The sequence below is a fragment of the Empidonax traillii genome, unplaced genomic scaffold (assembly GCF_003031625.1).
Source record: "Empidonax traillii isolate 1590-97213 ecotype Southwest subspecies unplaced genomic scaffold, ASM303162v1 scaffold419:size1009643, whole genome shotgun sequence".
In the NCBI taxonomy this organism is placed as follows: domain Eukaryota; kingdom Metazoa; phylum Chordata; class Aves; order Passeriformes; family Tyrannidae; genus Empidonax; species Empidonax traillii.
This window is the reverse complement of record NW_020955612.1, coordinates 926449-946213: the sequence shown is the minus strand read 5'-3', so window position 1 is coordinate 946213 and position 19765 is coordinate 926449. Positions and strand designations below refer to the sequence as shown.

Here is a 19765-nt window from a genome sequence, read left to right as displayed (position 1 = left end):
GAGAACAGAGGCAGCACAGTGGACCCCCACCCAGGGCAGGAACTCCCACCAACCTCTGCTTCTCAACCCCCGAGCACCAGCTTATTCTTTAGGCAGGTCCTGTGTTGTTGTGGGTTTTTTGGTGGTTGGGTTTTTTTATTTTTCCAAAGGGCACAGGGAGCTGCAAAAGCAGGTCTCACTCGGGGGGCCAGAAATCTAAAGAAATCTAAATATACACTCAAGCCGAATGCAAAGCACAAGCGCACAGCCCACACGTACCCTCCCTCAGGCTGTGGCGCATGGGAAACTTTAGGATTTCTTTGCTATAGGGGAAAGAGAGTGGGGAAAAAAAAATACCTCAATAAACCCCTCAGTCTCTCCTAGCTAAAAATAAACAGAGAGCATGTACTGTCTGTGCAGGGTGCTTTAGTGGCCACTCATTGCTCACCAGCGCAGGGAGGGGAACTGAGGACCGAGGGTCCAGGCACCCAGATCATCTGGGGAGCACCAGAACACAGGGAGCCACTGGATTTCATTCACACAGATACTATCCTAGAACATTCTGGGTTGGAAGGAACATTAAAGACCACTTAGTTCCAACCCCTCTGCCATGGGCAGGGACACCTTCTACTAAAACAGGTTGCTTAGAGCCCTATCCAACCTGGCCTTGAGCACTTCCAAGGATGGGACAGCCACAGTCTCTTCAGGCAACCTGTGCCAGGGCCTCCCCACCCTCACAGAGCAAAATTTCTTCCGGATATATAATGTCAATCTAATCTCTCTCAGTTTAAAGCCATTCCCCTTTGCCCTATCAAGATCCATCTTTACTGATTCTCCAGTGTCTCATAACAAGGCTGGGCTCCCACTGGAGGCTTTCCCCGAGGAGCAGGGGAGTTTTTTACCCTGGAGACCTCCACATCCAGTGTGTCAGTCAGTCCACACTGGTTGCAATCCTAGTGAGGGGGTTTGATGGGGAAAGCCAGGATCTCAAGGGGCTTTGCCCTGGGCACTGTGCCTGCCTTTGCTGGACCTTCTCAGGTGCTTGTGCAGTGGGACAGTGAGTGCAAAAACAACACAGTTTCCAAGGTTTCTACTCCAAACCCTTGTCTCAGCAACTCCTGATGGTCTTCGTCTGGTGGTGACACCCAGCATGCCCCTGCCATGGCTGATGGCATCCCCCCAGCATCACCTCTGCAGCCCCCAACATGCTCCTCCCTGCAAATGACAGCTGCATCCAGCTGAGAAACACACACAGGTCAGCAGGAACACCTCAAAATCTCCATATCCCAGCAAAAAGAGGAGAAAAATAACTAAAAAAATAACTTGCAGCAGATTCCCCAGCCTAACCAGTTCCCTCCAGACCTCGACACCGGCTGCTGCTCTCCCCAGTACAGTAACAGATCTCTTTCTTCCCTTTAATAGTGGTAATTTAATCTCTGGCATGCAGGACCATGCTTCACTCCCTGCCAGCCCTGCCTGGGATCCATCAGCAACCCCAGCACTGGACAAGATCTGAATGGAAATGCTTTGCTTTTTTAAATCAGGTTAATGAGGAAATTGGTACATTTCCTCTGCAAGGCCAGGACTGACCCGTGGCAGATCACATCCTGCCACGGCTGCATGTTGGGGTATCCAGGCAGGGTGAGCACCTCCTGCCCCATTCCCTGCGCTTACAGCAGCCCCAGGATGCTCTTGGATGTCCAGGGCAAGCAGGAGTCCTGGCAGAAGGGGACACAAAGATCAGCACAGCCCACGGCATGTGGGCACGCTTGTTTCTGCGTGCTTTGTTTGTGGATGTGCGGGGAAGGAGTGGGGAAACAGGGAAAAAAAAAATCACAACATATTTCATTTTTCCCTTTTCTAAATGGAATGCAAAAAAGGCGTTGCTCAAAGCATTACTGAAAATCAGCGTTCAAAATATTTGAGATAGGCATGAAGACCAATTTTGGTTCTGCTGTTGCCAACCCACCAAGAAACTGCACCCAGATGCCCCAGCACTGATCTCCTTGTCCCTCCTCTTCTATCTCTCCCCACAGTCATCCCTCACCATGATCCCTCACCTTACCCCCACTTTTGCTCCCAAATCCCCACCTCCCCCCTGCCCAGACCCCTCCTGCACCTTCCCCAGCATCCACAGGCAAGATGATTTTTTCCTGATGGAGCATTTGCAAAGCTTCACAGCCTTCATTGGACCCCACTCTTAGCCAAGGCAGTGCCAGTGTTTCCAGTGCAGATCCACATGCCAGCACCACTGCCTCTCCGGTTGGACCCAGCCCCTGGATGCTGCAGCAGGGCACGGCTTCCATGGGATCAGCTTTGGGGCTTTGGTTATTTCCAGGTTGGATCTCTGCTTTCTTTTGGGCACATTTTAAGCCCAGAGAGGCAGTTCAGACCTTATGATATGCTGTCCCCAAATATGATTTTCATGGTTGTATGACATTCCCCAGATGCAGGAACATCCCCAACTTCAGCTGCAAGGCTCTGGGGCAACAGACCCATGCCCAACCTCACTCATGGATCCCCATAACCCAGTCCTGATGCACAGCAGCACATTGACCAAGAACTACAAAAAAACAGCTTTCCAACACCTCACCAACACAGCTTCCAGCACCAAACCTGCTAATGGACTTACAAGCCCTGGGCTTAAAAAAGACGAGCAATGGGGGACCAGACAGCACTGAAATGCCCTGCCACCTCCTATCCTTGAGCCTGGAGCTGCTGAGGAGTGCCAGAACATCAATGCTGGAGCATTGGTGCTTCCACCAGCCCCTCAGCTCCTCCAGTGTTGCCAGGAGTGAGACTTTCCCGTGCGGGCAGGGAGCAGGGTGTGGGCAGGGAGCTTTTGATAGAACATGCCTGAAAGCTGGGATCCAGCAGACACAGTTTGTTTCTTGCTGTGTCATTTCAGCACATATACACACATTAGAGGGGATTTAAAAAAAAAAAAAAAAAAGAAAAAAGAAAAGGCAGGAACATTTGGCAAGCTGGCGAGGGTCTGGCTTTGCTGAGTGCGGAAAAAGAGCCGTTTTTTCCAAAGGGAGGAGAGGGGAGAGCAGGCTAGCTGCTGCACGTGTGCCTGGCAGGGACGGGCTCCAGCACCCACGGTTGGCAGCACGGGCACCAACTGGAGCCATTTGGGGAGAAACAGCTCACTTCGTTAAGTTAGAAAGGGTCTGAACCTTCGAGGTGGAATTTGACATCTCTTTTAACTCCTCTTTAATATCATCACATTTAAAACGCTCAGCGTTTAACATTCTGGAGGAAGGAGGAGGAAGGGGCTCTGTCCTGCGGTGCCATGAGTGTGGGGGACTTTTTGGCAGCCCCTGCTCCCCCCCCTTCCCCCCCCCGAGCACAGAGCCCATCCCGCTGCGCCCGCACGGCCGGGAGCCACCAGGAATAGCTGCAGAGGCATTACGGGCTGTGCTCGCTGCCGAGCTGCTCAGAGCTCTGGGTGCTGATTGAATTTTCATACCTCCCCGGCAGGATATTTTGTGTGCACAGTGTTTTAATTTAAAACACATAAGAAGGGACTCCTGTTCCCTTTCCAACCGTTCCGGCTTGAGAGCCTGGCGGTGTCCCAGGGCACAGAGGGCTAAAAAGGCAAGTGGGTTCCCTCTTTTGCCATCCCTCCCACCTCCCCCACTCTCCAGCCTCTCCCTCTCCCTCCTCCTCCTCTCCCCAGAGATCATCTCTAGCCAGCACTGCTCCTTGCTGGGAGCACCGTTATCCATCACACACTCCCAGAATCCACAGTAGCCAAAGAAAAAGCAGGGCAAGCTCAGCGCCCAGCTCTGGGATCACCGCCCTGCTGAGCTCCTCCTGTGCTCTGCCCATCACCACGGTGTGAGGACAGGTGCTGTTTTGGGGATCTTTGCATCACAAGCCCTCGCTGCAGAATCCCTGCAACCACTGGCACATGGCTGGCACTGCCGTAGCTCTCGCCCTGCAGCCAGGTACTCCAGGAACCAGACACCAATGTCCAGAGGAGCTGCAGCAGCTCCTGGAAGTGCTGGGGCTCAGGTTTCCCAGCTCGTGTCAGGTCTGACTGAATTTTCATACCTCCCCAGGAGGATATTTTGCGTGCGCTGTGTTTTAATCTAAAACACATAAGAAGGGACTCCTGTTCCCTTTCCAGTCGTTTCCTCCCAAGAAGAGGAAAATTCTCTCTCTTGCGAGGTCATTAATTTTGCTGCCTCCTTGCTGCTCCATGGAAAGGCAGGCAACGTCCTTACTCCAAAAGGCAAGAGGAGGAACCCACCCAGATCTGCATGACTCTCAGGTCCCACTCACACTGTTCACGCAAAGGTGCTTCAGGGAGAGCAACTGAGTGCTGAGCATCCCAAGGGACAACTGTAACACCTTAGGAATTTGTGCCAACATGCAAATTTTGCACACACACTCATGGAAAAACAACTGTTTTGCAACAGATTCCTCCTCTGGTCTCCTCCAGGGTCGACAAGGGCAAAGTCAAGCCCTGCTCCCCTTTCTGATCCATGTGCTCCAACACGGCCAGTGAGATAACACACCTCCCTTTCCCAGCACCCCAAATCAGGGCTGCCTGAAGAGTCCCCGTTTCAGAATGGGTGGATGCGTCACCACATTCGAAAACCAGGTTCCAGCAGATCTCAGAAGATCTTCAGTATGTAAAGAGGGTTTGTAAAGAAAATAAGGACAAATATTTCAGGAGGGCCTGTTGTGATAGGACAAGGGGTAGCAATTTTAAACAGAAGGACAGTGAATTTAAATTACATAAGGAAGAATTTTTATACAAGGAGGGTGGTAAGGTCCTGGCACAGGGTGCCCAGAGAAGCTGTGGCTGCCCCCTCCCTGGAAGTGTCCAAGCCCAGGTTGGACAGGGCTTGGAGCAACCTGGTCTAGTGGAGGGTGTCCCTGCCCATGGCAGGGGGTGGGAACTACATGATCTTTAAAAGCACCCTTGCAACCCAAACCTCTCTGTGATTCTGTGATCTCAGGTTTGGTGCTTTGCAAACAAAACCAGCCCTGTGCCCACCTCAACTTCTGCACGCAGCGAGATTCATCCACTTACAGAAGAGATGCCAAACACTGGGATGTCCTCCCCTCACACCCTCCTGGCCCCAGCACCTTCAGCATGCTGTGAGCACATGGTGGTTGAGTCACACTCGCTGCAAACCCCCGTCCTTGCAGCAGCTCCTGTTTTACAGCTGCTCTTGCGGCATCTCAGCTGCTGTCTCTGCACACACAGCTCACACTTCACACCTAACCAGTGCCTCTGCAGCCACCTGGCTCTCTGCAGCAGCTGTTCAGCTCTGCATGGGGATATGAGACCTACAGCTCTGCCCACCACCACTGCATTTTGGTAGGTGTTTTGGAAGCTGGCAAGGACTTGATGTTCTTTCCCCCAACAAACACTCTCCTCCTGCTGCAAAAGCACCCAGAAGGCTCCCGACACTCAGCCCTGGCATCTCCTAAGGCTCCCTGTACAGTTTTGCCCTCATGCTTCTCTATGGTCCCAATCCCTAGTGCCACAAGAGGAGGAGGAGTTCAAGCTGACAGCCAGATCCATGCAGGGAAACACCCAACAGGAACCACAGAATTATAGAATTGTTTAGTTTGCAGAAACCCTCTAAGATCACTGAGTCCAGCCATTAACCCAGCATGCCGTGTTCACTGCTAAACCGTGTCCTTAAGTGCCACATTCACATGTCTTTCAAATCCCTCCAGGGATCATGACCCCACCACTTCCCTGGGCAGTCTGTTCCACTGCTTGACAACACTTTTGGAGAAGGCATTTTTCCTAAAAGACAATCTAAACCTCCCCCTGGTGCAGTTGGAAACCATTTCTTCTCATCCTGTCACCTGTTTGCCCAGTGCTCTGGGCAAAGGAGCACACGAGCCTGGCAGGGCTGTCCCCTCTCCCTGCAGAGCCCACCTGCCTACAGCCCCCAGCACATCCTTGCCACGAGTGTTTTTCTTCCCATCTCAGTTCCTGCTAACGTGGGGAGGGAAAGGAGAGTGGCAGATCCCATCAAACCAGGCTCCTCCTCGCTACCTGAAAGCACAGTAGCCGAGCAATTCCAAACAGGAAAGCAAACAAACAATTGCAGTGAATAAATACAGCCTCCCAAGCTGGCATTCTGGAGGAAATATCGATTTCAAACTCCTGCCCAGTTTGCTTTCTGGGACCTGGGAGCTGGGCTGGGCATCCAAAGCCACCAGCATCACCGTGAGCCTGTGCCCATGGCACACACTGACAGCCCCTCACCAGCCCCACCACCCCTACAGCATCACCATTTAATGACAAAACTGCAACCCAGCTCCTGCCCCATGCCAGCACGGCTGCAGAGGCGGAGAAATAGGACAGTAAGCCTCCTTGCCAGCACTGTATTTCCCTCTGGTCCCTACAGAAATCAGGTTTGGTCTCGAGCCAGCCCAGGGAAGGGGCACCTGCTCCAGTACAAGAAGAAAAGCAAAATACTCCTTAGCCTGTTTCAGACCACAGAGACAGCTACAAAGCCAAAACTCCCCTCTAAAAGAAAGCAATGTCCACCAGGGTCCCGGGGACAGGAAATGGAAAAGTTATAACACCCCACAGTTTGAAGCTTTTTCCTCTATTCTTAACCCATACTGTGATTTCTACCTTCATAGAGGCAAGGCTGATGAAAAGAAGGCAAAAAGCAAACACACAGATGAAACAACACACGTGGAAAGTACCATGGGGCTGATTAGCTTTTCGTGATGCTGCCTACAAATTCCGGGAGCTACGCTTCTAGAGCCGGTAAAATTGTGAAAAAATGGATCTTAAAATCATGATACAGTTACACAGGGGAATATTATAGTAAGCAATTTCTTTGAGAGATTGCTAAAGTGTTTTTTCTGCCATCTCCCACTCCCCTGCAGTGTTAATCTGCAAGGACGTAGCCTCCCATTGCTTTACCCCAGTGGGAAAGCAGAGTCCCCTGCCGAGCCCCCCAAACCTGGGGCACGTGCTGGGCAAGGTCCATGCTGGTTAGCAGCAGCAGCCTGCTCTGGTTTGCTGCTCCAAGCTATGAAGTTGTTGGCAGAGTACTCCTGTGGCTTCCCAGCCCTCTTCGGGCATCCCCTAGGGACCACATCCCACCCCAGGCATCTCTTATTTTTCATTAAAAAAAAAAAAAAAAAAAAAAAAAAAGGCAGAAATCCATTTTTCTTTCTCCAAGCAGCAAAAGAACAGAGCACCCATAACCTTTTACACTCTAAAAGACAGCGTGTGTTCGTGGGGAGGGCGGGAGGTGCCACCCAGTAGTGCCGGGAACACCATCTCCTGCCACCCCCCAAAGTGAATCAGCAGCATTTTACCATGCCAAGGCCCAAATCATCATTCAATTACAAGCCAAGGAAGGTCCCTAATCCTTTCCATTATAGGTCAGTAAGAGCTGGTTCTTTACAGAGAAGTGGGAAAGGGAGGTACCTTATTTACGGTCCCGGCCATCGGGAACACAGTGACAGAGCATGTTTGCCCAGCATTACAACTGCTGCTGGGAAAGTTACTTGGATACCAGGGCTGTGGCTGCCCCAGGGGCTCCAGAGAGACCCCAGTTTATCATCTGTGGTGGTAAACGGGGGATTCTGTAGGGTAGGTCCTGTGGAGCACAGTTTTCAGTTCTCCCAGCATCATCTCCCATCCTCACCCTCCAGTAAGCCCCAGCTGATGAATCAGCAAATCTCAGACAGTGAGCAGATCAGTTCCAGCCTTCCCACCAAGGACATCCCAAGCAACAGGAGACCAGACTTACTCAAACAAACGCTTGAAGTTGATCAGACCAGAAATTGCCTGTCTGTGTAGTTCACCATCTCCTCACACACTGCCACTGGGGCTCTAGCACAGGGAGCGCTGCTGCTAATTGCTGCAGGCACCAAAGGATGGGAAGGAGGAGACATGGGGAGCCCTGATGGAAGCAGTTTTGCAGAGAGACAGTCATTAACACAAGAACAAGGTGGAGGGCAGGTTGCTGGCACAATCCACAGACAGACGTGGGCTGTGTACGGCAGAGGGAGAAGGCAACAGCTGCCCTTGGGACTGGAAAATCACCTTCCCTGCTCCACTCAATTATGCCTGGGCAATAGGTGCTATAGTTAAGTCTCTAATCCCATTGACACACCAGAAGCAGACAAGAAATATACTTTTTTTGATCTGAACGCTCAGGTGGTTCAATCCTGCTTAATTCCCCCACTGAAGCAGCAGTATTCTGACACTGCCATCTCCTTTAGGAAGAAGAAAACCTCATGGTAAGGTCAAGCCTTTGCCTTGAACTCTCTCTTTCCTACTCCACTCTAGGTTTCACAATCCATCTGTCCACACACACCATCCTGCACCCCCAGGAGCACCCTGGGATGGGCCGAGTGGGAGGAAGGGCCCCAACACTGGCAGCCTGGTGCCTTGGCCTACCTTGGGGTTAAAAAGCAGCCTTTCTACCGATGACAGAGTCACCACTGAGCCACGCTTCCCCATCATATGCCATCCAATTTGCCTCCCGCAGAGCAATGCCACTCTACAAAACTCTGGGCGTTATGGGAACCAGGGTATAAAAACATTCCCGGTGCAGTGACGCCAAAATTGATGCTGAAATTAGGCTGGGAACAGAACAGGCACGGTTGCTTCAAGCCCACAAACTCAAACATACTTATATGGCCAGTCGCCCACAACGATGTTGTACTTTGGGATCGCCTGCAGCTTTTTTTCCTGCTTCCAGCTTTGCCCTCAAGTTGCTCTCTGAGCACCACAAGGGTTTGGCCATCAGCAACTTCAAGCGGCTGCAAACCACAGGAACCCAGCCCAGACATTCCCTGCTCCATCAGCACAAATATCAAAGATCCCAGCTCCCTGCTGGACACTGAAATGTCCTGGACTCTCCAGGGCAGGGAGTCCAAGCCTAGCCCCAAGGCTTTCCCAGGCCTACCATGGGGATGCAGGCACATCTGCTGCCTGGTGTACAGGGAGAGCACATGTGCAGTGGCCAGAAAACACAATCCCTCTCATGGAGCTGCCCTGGGGAGCACAGGAGGAGAAGGATGGAAGGAAGGATGCCTCCCCAGGGACAGCCCTCAAGCAGGAAGATCACTGCAGGCCAAGCTCATAAAGTTTTGCTCTCTGCAGTGAGTTGGAGGACCAAGCCCTTAGAGCTCCCTTTGTCTGGAGGAATGTAACACGTGCCTCTGTCCAGCATCTCCTGCCCAAACGGGAAGGACCAACTCAATTCCCATCACAAAAAAAAAGAAACTCAGGATCTTACGAGTTTGCAGCACACAGAAATACTGTCTCCAGCTCCCCCACCCCCATGCCCAAAGAGACCCCAGAGCAACTCTACTCACATTGTACAGAACTGTGGTCCACCCTTCCATGGTGATGCACTGGAAGACGGTCAACACAGCAAAAAGGATGTTGTCGAATTGCGTGATCCCATCGTTGGGACCGATCCACTCCCGGCATTCGTAGCCTGGGGGGCAACCCTGCACCCCGCATGGATGGGGAGGGTCCAGCTCCTCTAGTTCACCTGTGAGCACACAGCAGGGAAGCAAAGGAGGCAAAGAGACAGCTCTTCCCAGCTTTTTACCACCCAAAGGATGCAAAGTGGGAGCAGAGCCCTTCTCCCTACCTGAATTGTTTGTGTAGCAGGCTCGGTGCAGCTTCCCGCTGTAGAACTCCAGGCCAATGATGGCAAACATGAGGATAGCAAAAAAGAGCAGCAAGCCAATCTGCAGAAGGGGCACCATGGCCTTCATGATGGATTTCAAGACAATCTGCAAGCCTGGGAAAGGAAAGAAAGGGCACAGCTCAAAACAGTGATGCAAACCCCCTACCTGAAGCACATCCATATCACATTTGACAAGAGAAGAACAGTGAGCAGAGAGGAAGGACAGTCATCCTCAGAGAGATGCAATAAGCCAGCACAGCCTGGAGGATCCCTTTGGGCAGGAGGAAAGCACCATCCCAAGGGAAGGAGAGCCAGGCCACAAAGGAAGGCACGAGGAGGGAAGGGTTGTTTCTGGAGCTGGTCCCCACTCTAGTGTCCTGCCTGCCCTTGTCCCACCTGGACTTGGTGGGATGTGACCAGCGCAGCTCCATCCACCTCACTGCCCATAAGGCATAGATCCAGCACACCGCCCTGCTGGTGCCCAGGGCAGGAGGGATGGGAAGACTGGAGCCAGCAGTAGCCTAGTTTCTTTATTTATCCCCGTGCCAACAGCAGAAATCTTGGAAAAAAAAAAAAAAAAATCTCCCCCTGAATAAACCCCAGTCCTGAAAGGATCCACCCACTGCCTTCTGGCCAGGGAAACAGACCTGCCAGTGGGCTTTGCCAAGTCCAGCCTTGTGCCAGCATAGGGAGGGATGGGCAGGGGGCAATGCCACCTGAGGACACCAAAAGCTGCCACCCTAGAGTTCCCACTACATCGGGAGGTTTGTCCCCTCTTCCTTGATTTCACCCTCCAGGGACCCATCTCCCTCTGAAGGACGCTGGGGACAGATGCAAACACCCTGAGAGGAAGACCAGGAGCATCCAACTTACTGGGAATGCCCGAGACAAGCTTCAGAGGCCTGAGCACGCGCACGGCCCGCAGCGTCCGCAGGTCCACGTGGGTGTTGAAGTGTGTCCCAGCGGTGGCGAGGATGCTGAGAGCAGACAGGGAGAGAGCAGAGTTATCCCAGGCAATGTCCTTGGCCACCTCAGTGCCAAAAGCTGGGGGAAGACACAAGGAAGACCGTGGCCCTGGGCAGGTACAGAGATTCAGCACCTCCCAAAGGCCCACATGTCAGTCAGCCTTATTTGATGCTGGCATCAAAGCTCATGGAGCCAACTGTGACCAGCCAAAGTCACCCAGGGGCCCCCCAGCCCCAGAAGTCCCCCACCAATGCCCCCCCCCCCCACATGCCAGGATGGCTGGGGACAGCCCCACATCACCCCATGCTATACAATTGCACTCTGGAGTCTCAACACCGCCAACATCGTGCTTGTCCTGGCTGCAAGGGATTAGCCTCCCTTCCAGGCAGGTGGCATGTGGAATAGAGATGGTGCTCTTGAAATGTGGGTCACTCCCCTGATGGTCACCCACGTTCCCCTGGCAGCACCTCCAGCCATTAGCTGCTCTGGCTTTTTCCACACATGGAGCTTCCTTAGAGTTCCACCTCTGGGACTGCAGAGAAGGAGCTGAGAACCTCACATACATTCCAAAATCTATAGTAATGAAAGTTTGATGACCTTGGAAGGCAACCTGCAGGCACAGGAAGGGCTCCAGATATTTTCCTTTAAAACAAAAATTTTTTTCAAGCCCATCTCCAGAAAACAAATTGGGGCAGAAGGGGGTTGGTGCATACTGAGTACGGCAGTGGAAACACTCAGGGCCCCTGTACCTGCTCTGGGAACAGGGAAGTTGTGCCTTAGGGATGCTGGCAGAACCCTCTCCCATCCGGGCTTTGTCCCCAGGTGCTGGGGAGGAGTAGAGCAGCAGGGGATGGGGAGGAGAACAGGACAGAGGGAGGCAGCAACCTCAGGGTTGTTTGCAGCAATCCAAAAACCAAGGGAAATTGGGTCATTGTTCCACTAATTCATCTAATTACAGGCCAGAGCAGCTCTCTGGCGCGCTGAGCAATTAGCACTCTTTCTCTCCCCCTCTCCCCAAGGTACGGCAGGTTCCAACCTGTCCCTCCAGAAAGGTGGCTGGGTTTCCTAGGATACCCTGCCAGCAAAAACACTCTCACATCTGCAAACCAGGTTGGTTCAGCTCCTTTTCCTGGTCTCCCCTTCCTCCCTGCCCCGGTTCAAGGGGTCAGCTGCAAAGCCTGGCCCCAGCAAGAGCTGGGACGCATCATCCACAACTCCCTGTGTATCACACTGCTTATCCCAGATATACACAGGAATTTTTTACCCTTCATGGCACTTTCCCTTTCCCCTGAGCCCTTTCAACACAATCTCACTGTCCCAGCCCATGACTGCCCCCGCCGCCCATGGGTCTGACAGGAGAGCAGAAGAGGGACTTAATTAAGTCAGAAGCACCCAAGGGCTGGGGAGAGCTGCACTGTTAAATTGGTTGTAAGATCAAAATCAATAAGTATGATAAAGCACAGCCACTCAGCAGCATGAGGGAAAGAGAAGAGCACCTGCACTTTTATCCCTTTCACACAACCTGCCAGTGAGAGCAAGGTAACCCGGCACTCCTCAAAATGCCAGCACAGAGGACACACTGTGCCAACGTTATGCTGGAGACCTTCAAGACCCTTCTTCAGCTTTTGCTCCTCACGTCCCAACACCTGGTGGGCAACCAAACCTCCCAAAGGGGCATGGGCAGCCCCCTGCTCTGACTCCAGCCAGGACTGAGCATCTCCAGGAGGCCAGGGATGCTCCTGGGCCGGATGCAGGCTCCAGCCCTTCTCCCAAGGGCTGGAAGGCTCCTGGCAGCAGAGCAAGACGGGGATCGACAGCTCTCTCCTCTCACCACACATCACTGCAGGCTGTGGTCCTACCCAGCTGGATGAAGCAGTGGAGGAGGAGCCATCACTTCCCCCAGCCCCACCACCGCACATCCCCTCCCCAGGGCCAGAGCAGCACCTGGGAGGGCTCTGGCTGCGAAGTCCTCCGCTAACCCAGATTTGTTTGAAGGGCTCTGGAGCTGCCGCACTCCAGGCAAAGTTCAGGCGATTCCAGGGCACTACTTCCCAGCGCTCTAAATTAGCTGCTAAGAAATGGGACTCCTCTGTGGCAAGGTGACATGCTCCTTGTCCTCGCTGGGGGACATCACGAGCTGTTTTGGAAGGAGGTTTGGACAGATCACCAGAGCAAGGCGGTTGCACTCAGACCCGTCTCCTGACCAGTGACCAAAGGAGGAGCCGGCACTACGAAATAGGCACCTGCACATACATCCTTTTGCTTACACAACCATGGCTAACAATGACAGTGGATGCACTGGGAGCATGCACTACTGGAGCTGCTCCCAGCAAACCCCTCTGTCCCAGAGCCTCCCAGCAGGGTCTGAGGAGCCCTGGGACCACCTTTAGACCTATTAAAGAAGCTGGAAAAAGCTAATCAAGCTTCCAGGCACAGGAGCCCGGCTGCTGGCTGTTTTTCCCAAGCCCTTGAATGGCTCTAAGCAACAGACACAACCTCTCCCCAATAACCAGGCTTTGCTGGTACATGCAGACACACCACCATCACATTACTGCTAATAAATAATACAACATTCAGAACACACCTCGCTGCTTCGGACTTCAGCATTGCACCTGTCAATTGTTTATTAACCCTCTAATCATACTTATTGTTAATTTTTTTTTTAACTATATAACCCAATTAAGGATTCTTATAGCTCCTGGGGATGCACAGCCGAGAGATGGGATCTGGCTGTGACAGACCTTTATGTTAATACAGGGTGGCAGCTCCGGTATCTGTAGAACAATTTAAACCCTTTTCGATCACTTACAATATCCACGTCTGATGTGCTAATAATTATTCTTTATTTTTAGGCAAGGACCCAAACTAAAATTACATCTCACCATCCAAGTTATTTGAAAAAAGCTGCCAGATTTGGGCTAAAAAAATCCCAATGATCTCATACTTTTCATCATATGTACTGGAGGAAAAAAAGAAGGGGAAAAAAAAAAAGTGAAGGCGTTTTTATAGGTCACCCAGGCAAAGGGGTTAGTTTTACTTCTTCAGAGAAAAGGGGGAAGAGAGACTTCAGGTGGAGAAAAGAGCAGAGAGGAGCTTTTGGAAGGATGCAAATGAGAGAGGAGGCAGGATGGGAAATATATGCTAATCCCCCCCCCAAAGTATAAATGAATAGTGAGCAATCATCGGCAGACAAAAACACGCTTTCAAGGGGCGAAAAAAAAATAATAATCCGATGCTTTGTGTTTGCAAGCAGGATGATTATTTTATTTTATTTATTTTCGAGGCTCCCCCTGGGGCTGACACACCTGCAGGCTTTGGGGCCAGCTGACAGCACAGCGATGCTCAGCCCTCAGCGCCGCTCCAGCTCCCAGCAGCTGAGCAGAACACACGCCCTCGCCTCGAGATGAAGACCTGCACCTATGGATTTCTTCACCCAGGGGTGCAAAAAGAGGTAAAAGGAAAGAATAATCATGTTTTGAATGACTCCCTGGTCTTCGGGACTGCGGAGATTAAACTGTGAGTGACGCTCAATGACCCTGCCTACACAAAGCACAGAGTCATCACTGAATTCAGGCACTGTCCTACATGACAGCACTCACTCTGCCTCCTCTGCCTGTGCCAGGGGACGTTCATTGCTGGGTTCCCATCCCCATCAGCCCAGCCCAGCCCACCAGCAGCCCTCAGGTACAGCACACACAGTTCAGGGCACGCTGAAAAGGGCTTCACACCGGGGACCCCGAGCAAAGGCTGAACACCCAAATGATCAGACTGACCCTCGATTCATCCCCCCACCCCAAAATGAGCATCCCTCAACCATTTTCCTTGGGAACCACTGCAGAGGCACACGCAGACAAGCTGTCCCAGCAAAGAGTGTGCTGGGTGGAGAGAGGGATCGGCTGAGACAGACTAATCTCAGCCCAAAATCTGGGGCAGGGAGGGTGCTGGCTGGCTGGCTGACGTGCAAATTAATATTTATAATTAAGTGGAAAGGCCCCTGAAGGCTTGCACTGCCACCTGACTCTACAGGGGAGACTACTTCATAATTAATACACTGGTCAAACAGCTCACAGAAAGTAAGTTACCTGATGAATTTACCCCATTCTTGGCCTGTTCTGAGGGTGAATCAATCCCTCCCCTCTCTGCAGACAGCACCTGACACAGCAGGATGTTCTTGACACTCTTGGGTCCAAACCTGGCTCGAGGTAGGGCCAGTGGGATCAGGTCACCCAGCCTGAGGACGCCCCAGCAGGGTGCAGTGACTCTCCTTTGGGGATACCAAGGGACAGGGACACCAGGTCCAGGTCCTGCCCTCAGCACAGTTCAGAGCAATGTCAAAGCCTCCACCACCTCAGCCTGCTCTTTCTAGGTTTCGGGGCCACAACACAAGTGGATTGCCCTGCTGCAAAGCTGCTGCTCCCACCCTTCCCAGCAGCTTTGAGGGCCCTGAACTGGGCACCAGCAACTCCCTGCAAGGTGTGACGAGGCTGAATGACAAAAATCTGCCTTCACCAGCCTTTGATGTGGGGGATGAAATAACCCCCCCCAAAGCCACCTCTCCCTGGAGCAGCCCCCAGGAATTGGTGCATGAGGGAATATCCTGCTCTGGACCCTGAGAGCAGGGAGAGACGATGCAGGTAAAATTGCATTTGCACACACAGGACCTGGTGGAAACCTAAAGTCATTGACAGGAGGCAGGAGAGCCCTTCCTGCAAGAGAAATATAGTACAAGCGAGCATGTACCACAGCAGGACCTGTCTGAACTCATGCCAAAGGAGGGGTCCAAGATCCCAGGGACATCCACCTGGGTGATCCCACCTCTCCACGTGAGGATGTCGTGGAAATAACCCACTGTCCTTTCTCTCAGGCCAGGCTTCTACCCTCCAACTCGACTCCCAGCCTGAGGTCCACGGCACCACAGAGAAACAGGGACTTTGCTCAAGGCTTTATCCCCACAGGAAGAACAGGAGCTTCACCCCAGACCAGGATGAGAGGGTGCAGAAGGGGATCACACAGGGTGGAGGGGTGCTTGTGAGGGGAGGCAATGCCCCCAGGGACCAGCAGCCACGTGGGAGGGACTGATTCACTCTGCAGTTGCAGGAAACCAACCGCCAGGGAAGAGGACCGGGAAGGATGGAACAAAGCACGTGAGCGGCATGCGGGATGGATCCTGCACTGGGAGAAGGGGGGATGCCTGTCTCCCCCAAAGCCAGAGCCATAGTTATGCCTGCCCAGGGGTTCCCCCACCAACCATCTCCAGCAGTGTGAAAGTTTTTCCCTCATCACTCACCCTCTCCCCCTCAGCGAGCCGGGGAAACAGCGCAGCCCTTTGTACGAGGTGCCGATGTCGGGCACATCCCACCGCCGTGCCATATGGCACATGAAACGTTCACAGAGCTGGGAAATTAATTATTCGTCCAAATGAAAGACAAAACACCTCACTAATTGTCCTGGAAGGAAAGAGCTGGGAGAGGGGTGAGAGATGGGGCAGGCATCACTCATGAAAGGAAACAAAGTCCTGTCTGGTGTGATCAAAGCATTGCTCAGCTTTTAGACACAGGGTCGTCTCTTTACTATAGGGCAACACTTCTTGCCATGGTTGGAGCTCCAGTGGGATAACCATGTCAGAATGCTGCACTTATACTCTGATTTAGGGCTTCTTCTCCAAGCCTCATATCCACTTCCCCAAGCTTCCTTGCCTGGAGTTGTACTATATTCCCTTGGTTACAAAAACGCAGGTGTGGGTGTTGGGGGAAGTGCCTGTTCCTAGCTCAGGTGTGGCAAGTTTGTGCTCTCACACATGCATGGTGTGCCAGGCACACTGATGGGGGCCAGCACCCCAAACCATGAGGGGATGCAGCATATGAATATTCCCAGACAGCGCTGCTGCCAACCTCTGTTCCCCCTCCAACTCTGGAACTCCAAGATCAAGAAGACCACCCGAACACACAGAACTTGTGCAAGGTGCACTAAACACCAGGAGGCAAAGCATCCCTGCCTCTGCCCATGGGGGAGCTCAGGAGGAAGCGTGAAAAGGAACTTTCCAAGACAGTCATCTCAAAATCCAGGCAAGCACCACAAGAAGCAAAAATGCCCTCCTCATCCCTGGGCTCACACTGCAAAACCTGCAGTATGGCAGGAAGCAACCTTCTCAGAAACACTCTGTCCTGCTTCACACCAGGCCCAGCAGGGAATCGGGGCAAAGGTGTGTGCAGGATTTCCTTGAGAGGTCAGAGGAAGGGGCCTGGCTCATGGCTGCCACTTGGCTTTGCAGGGGGAGGACACTGGTCTTTGGGACAGGGCTTGGGAGAGCCAAGCTTTCCTCCTCCAGCTCAGGCTGCTGCCCATCCAGTTGGCTCTGGGTTTGCTAAGGGCATGGCAAGCACCGCCAGCAATCTCTCATTCCTGCTTTTCCTTGGCCACGCTTCACCCCACAAAATCCTTTAATGGAAACCACCGTGCCCAAGGCCTTCACAAAAGGCACCCAGGTGTAGCAGCTGTTATTAAACCCTCTGAAAAACCCTGTCACCAGCTCTTCCTTTTAGTGACCCCAGTGTATTTACTCTGGTTTTACAGCAGCTGCTTCCCCGGCTCCCGAGCAGCACAACTTCACGAGGGCCCTTTGATTCCCGTTTTGCTCTTTTCCCCCCATTGTCAGCAGTGTTCCCCCACTCCTTCACCACTCACGTGTTATTGTATTACTGCTATAAAAAAAGCCAATGGTGCGATGATGCTCACGTACTGGAGTGTGTGAAGCACACACCCACCTGGATATTTGCAGAGGGAGTTTAACCCTTCTCATTCCATGAGCATCTTCAAATACAGTGTAGCACACAGCAGGCAACTGCAGGTCCTTGTTCTCTCTTCCTGATGGCACCCAGGGAGCAGGGAGTTAACGCTCCAGTTCCTGATGGCTGAAGGTCCTTCAACCTCCCCCTCTCAGGACCACCAATTAAGAGGTGACCAACCTCCCACTGCCCTTTCTGACTCATTTTCTCCTTTTTTGTTCCTGGTCACACTGTATCAAGCAGGTCACAAGTCCAGCTTCAGCTTCTGGCCAGCTCTGGTCCGTGCACAGACAAGGTGAGCATCCCCAACCCCCAAGGAAACACAGATGTTCCCCACCCTGGCTCTGCCTCAGAACGAGTAAAGGTATTTTATGCACGCTTTCAGATAAAATTATTTTTAGCTGGGGGAGAACAGGCTGTTTTTTCAGGCAGCGATGAAGATTTGGAAACCACAGGTTATAAACAGAGCAGGTTTACAAATGTGACTATTAGTTCCCCAGTGGAAGCTTTAGCTTCAGGGAGCTTTAGGTGGGCGTCGATTTCCACTGAGATGAAAAAAAGCTGGGTTTAGTGACACAAGAAGCAAACACCACTTGAACCCTAGTCAGTGCCATCCATTCCTGCAGAGGGTCCTAGGAGGCTGATCACAGGAGAAACTCCTCATTAGGCTAATTTACACCAGAAAATCCCACTTCTCACGGAAATTCTAATGTGGTGTCTGGGACCATGATGCCACCTGCATTAAGGACCTCTCCCATCATATACATGGCAAAAAACAAGCCCAGAAAGGAAGAGTGATATCCTGCATCACACTTGGAGGGACCAGGGCCAGACAGAGAGCATGATGCTGGGTTTCTCTGGGAGGGATCCTGGGGCGGCTTCTGCTCATACATACATCCTCTCTGGTCCATCAGCCTCCCAAATGGGTCAATGCATCCTGAGGCAAGCTCTACCCTACACCTCTGATGCTTGCAACATCCCCTCCACCACACCACTGCCTCCTGGTAAGTGACAACAAGATCTCTAAGAAGTACTTTCCGCAAACCTCTGTCCAGACACTCGCATATTCATCAAGTGGAAAGTTTTAGTCCGCAGAGACAATCCCGAACCCACCGGTCGCCCGCACAAGTCCCCCGTGCAGACTTCACCACCCGCCTTATGCAACCGACACAGAACGAACCGCCAAGTGCAAATCTTCTCCCACAAGCTGTTTGCAAGTCATTTGCCAGCCAAGGATTATTTGCTGCAGAAATTTGCCAGTAATTCAGCAGATTAAACAGGCAAGAGTTTCTTGCAAGGAAGGCACAACCATGGTACCGAGGAACAGCAGCTTTGTCAGCACCACATGGCAAAAGCAAGAGCCGAACAGCACAGAGGAACCCAGTGACCCGGTCCAGCTGATCCCAGTGACCCCATCCTCCCCAAAACCAGCCCAGGATGAAAATCTCTGTGTTGCCTCCTCCGCCCATCACAGAACAGATTTTGCCCTAAATCAGTGAGGCCGTGCCAGAGGGCACCAGCACTGACGGAATGAAGCCAGTAGGTAAACGGGGGTTTCTTGGGAAGAGTTTCCACTCTGCTGGAGCAAACATCGGGACACAAGGTGGGTGATGGTGGTGAAACAGCTGCTGGAGGGGTTCCCCACAACCAGCAGTGCCAGGGGGACCCAGGTACCTCCTGTCAGGGCAGCTGACACGGAGCTCACAGCTTTTCATGGACAATTGATTCCCTTGGCACGGGGCCCGGCCCGGCGCGGCACTCAAAGGAGCTGGCGAAGCTTTTGCGAGTAATTGCCGAGCGCTGACTCGGCACCGGCTCGGTTACAGACGGCTCGCTCGGAGCCGCGGGGAGGGCAGGGACGGGTCCACAGCAAAACCCGCCCTCCCAGCCCAGTGCTTCCCCTTGGCCCACGCCCCAAAGGATGCCCGGGACCGGGAGACGGCCAATGGGCATTTTCCCAGCCACCCGCCCGCTTCCTGCGCGCTCAGCCCTGCACCGCAGCTCCACGGTGAGGCTTGAGAGCCCCTCTTGTTGCTACAAGGGGTGACACGAGTCCCGTGCTGTCCCCAGAGGTGTGGCCGGGGATTAGAGCAACTTTGCCCAGCCCAGGAGCCGCAGAGTCCTCCCCAGGAGGCACCTGGCAGATGCAGGAGAGCAGCAGTTTCCTGTGCGAGGGCTGCACCGCCCGCAGGTAGCTGGTTTGCTGCCCCCACCAAAGGCATCACGCCACCACCAGCACACCCCGCCTTCTCAGCCAGACATGGTCCCACGCCCCAGCGAGGCCATCCAGGTCCCCATTGGACAAAGGGAATCACAATGTCCCAGGCCACGTTTTCCTCGAGATTCCTCTCGAGTACAGTCTCAACCTGCACCTCTCCACCA

At 52.9% G+C, this 19765-nt stretch overlaps 1 protein-coding gene across 5 annotated transcripts in view; it reads right to left on the bottom strand.

Annotated features, from left to right (window-relative positions):
• Positions 1-19765, bottom strand: part of CACNA1E (calcium voltage-gated channel subunit alpha1 E) — a 98404-nt gene that overhangs the window by 51327 nt on the left and 27312 nt on the right. For all 5 annotated transcript variants that reach the window (XM_027894155.1, XM_027894156.1, XM_027894159.1 and 2 more), the window contains exons 5-7: positions 10506-10609; positions 9594-9746; positions 9310-9491 (exon numbers count right to left, since the gene is read on the bottom strand). In XM_027894155.1, coding sequence (XP_027749956.1) covers positions 9310-9491; positions 9594-9746; positions 10506-10609 — 439 coding nt within the window. The remainder of the gene's footprint in view (positions 1-9309; positions 9492-9593; positions 9747-10505; positions 10610-19765) is intronic.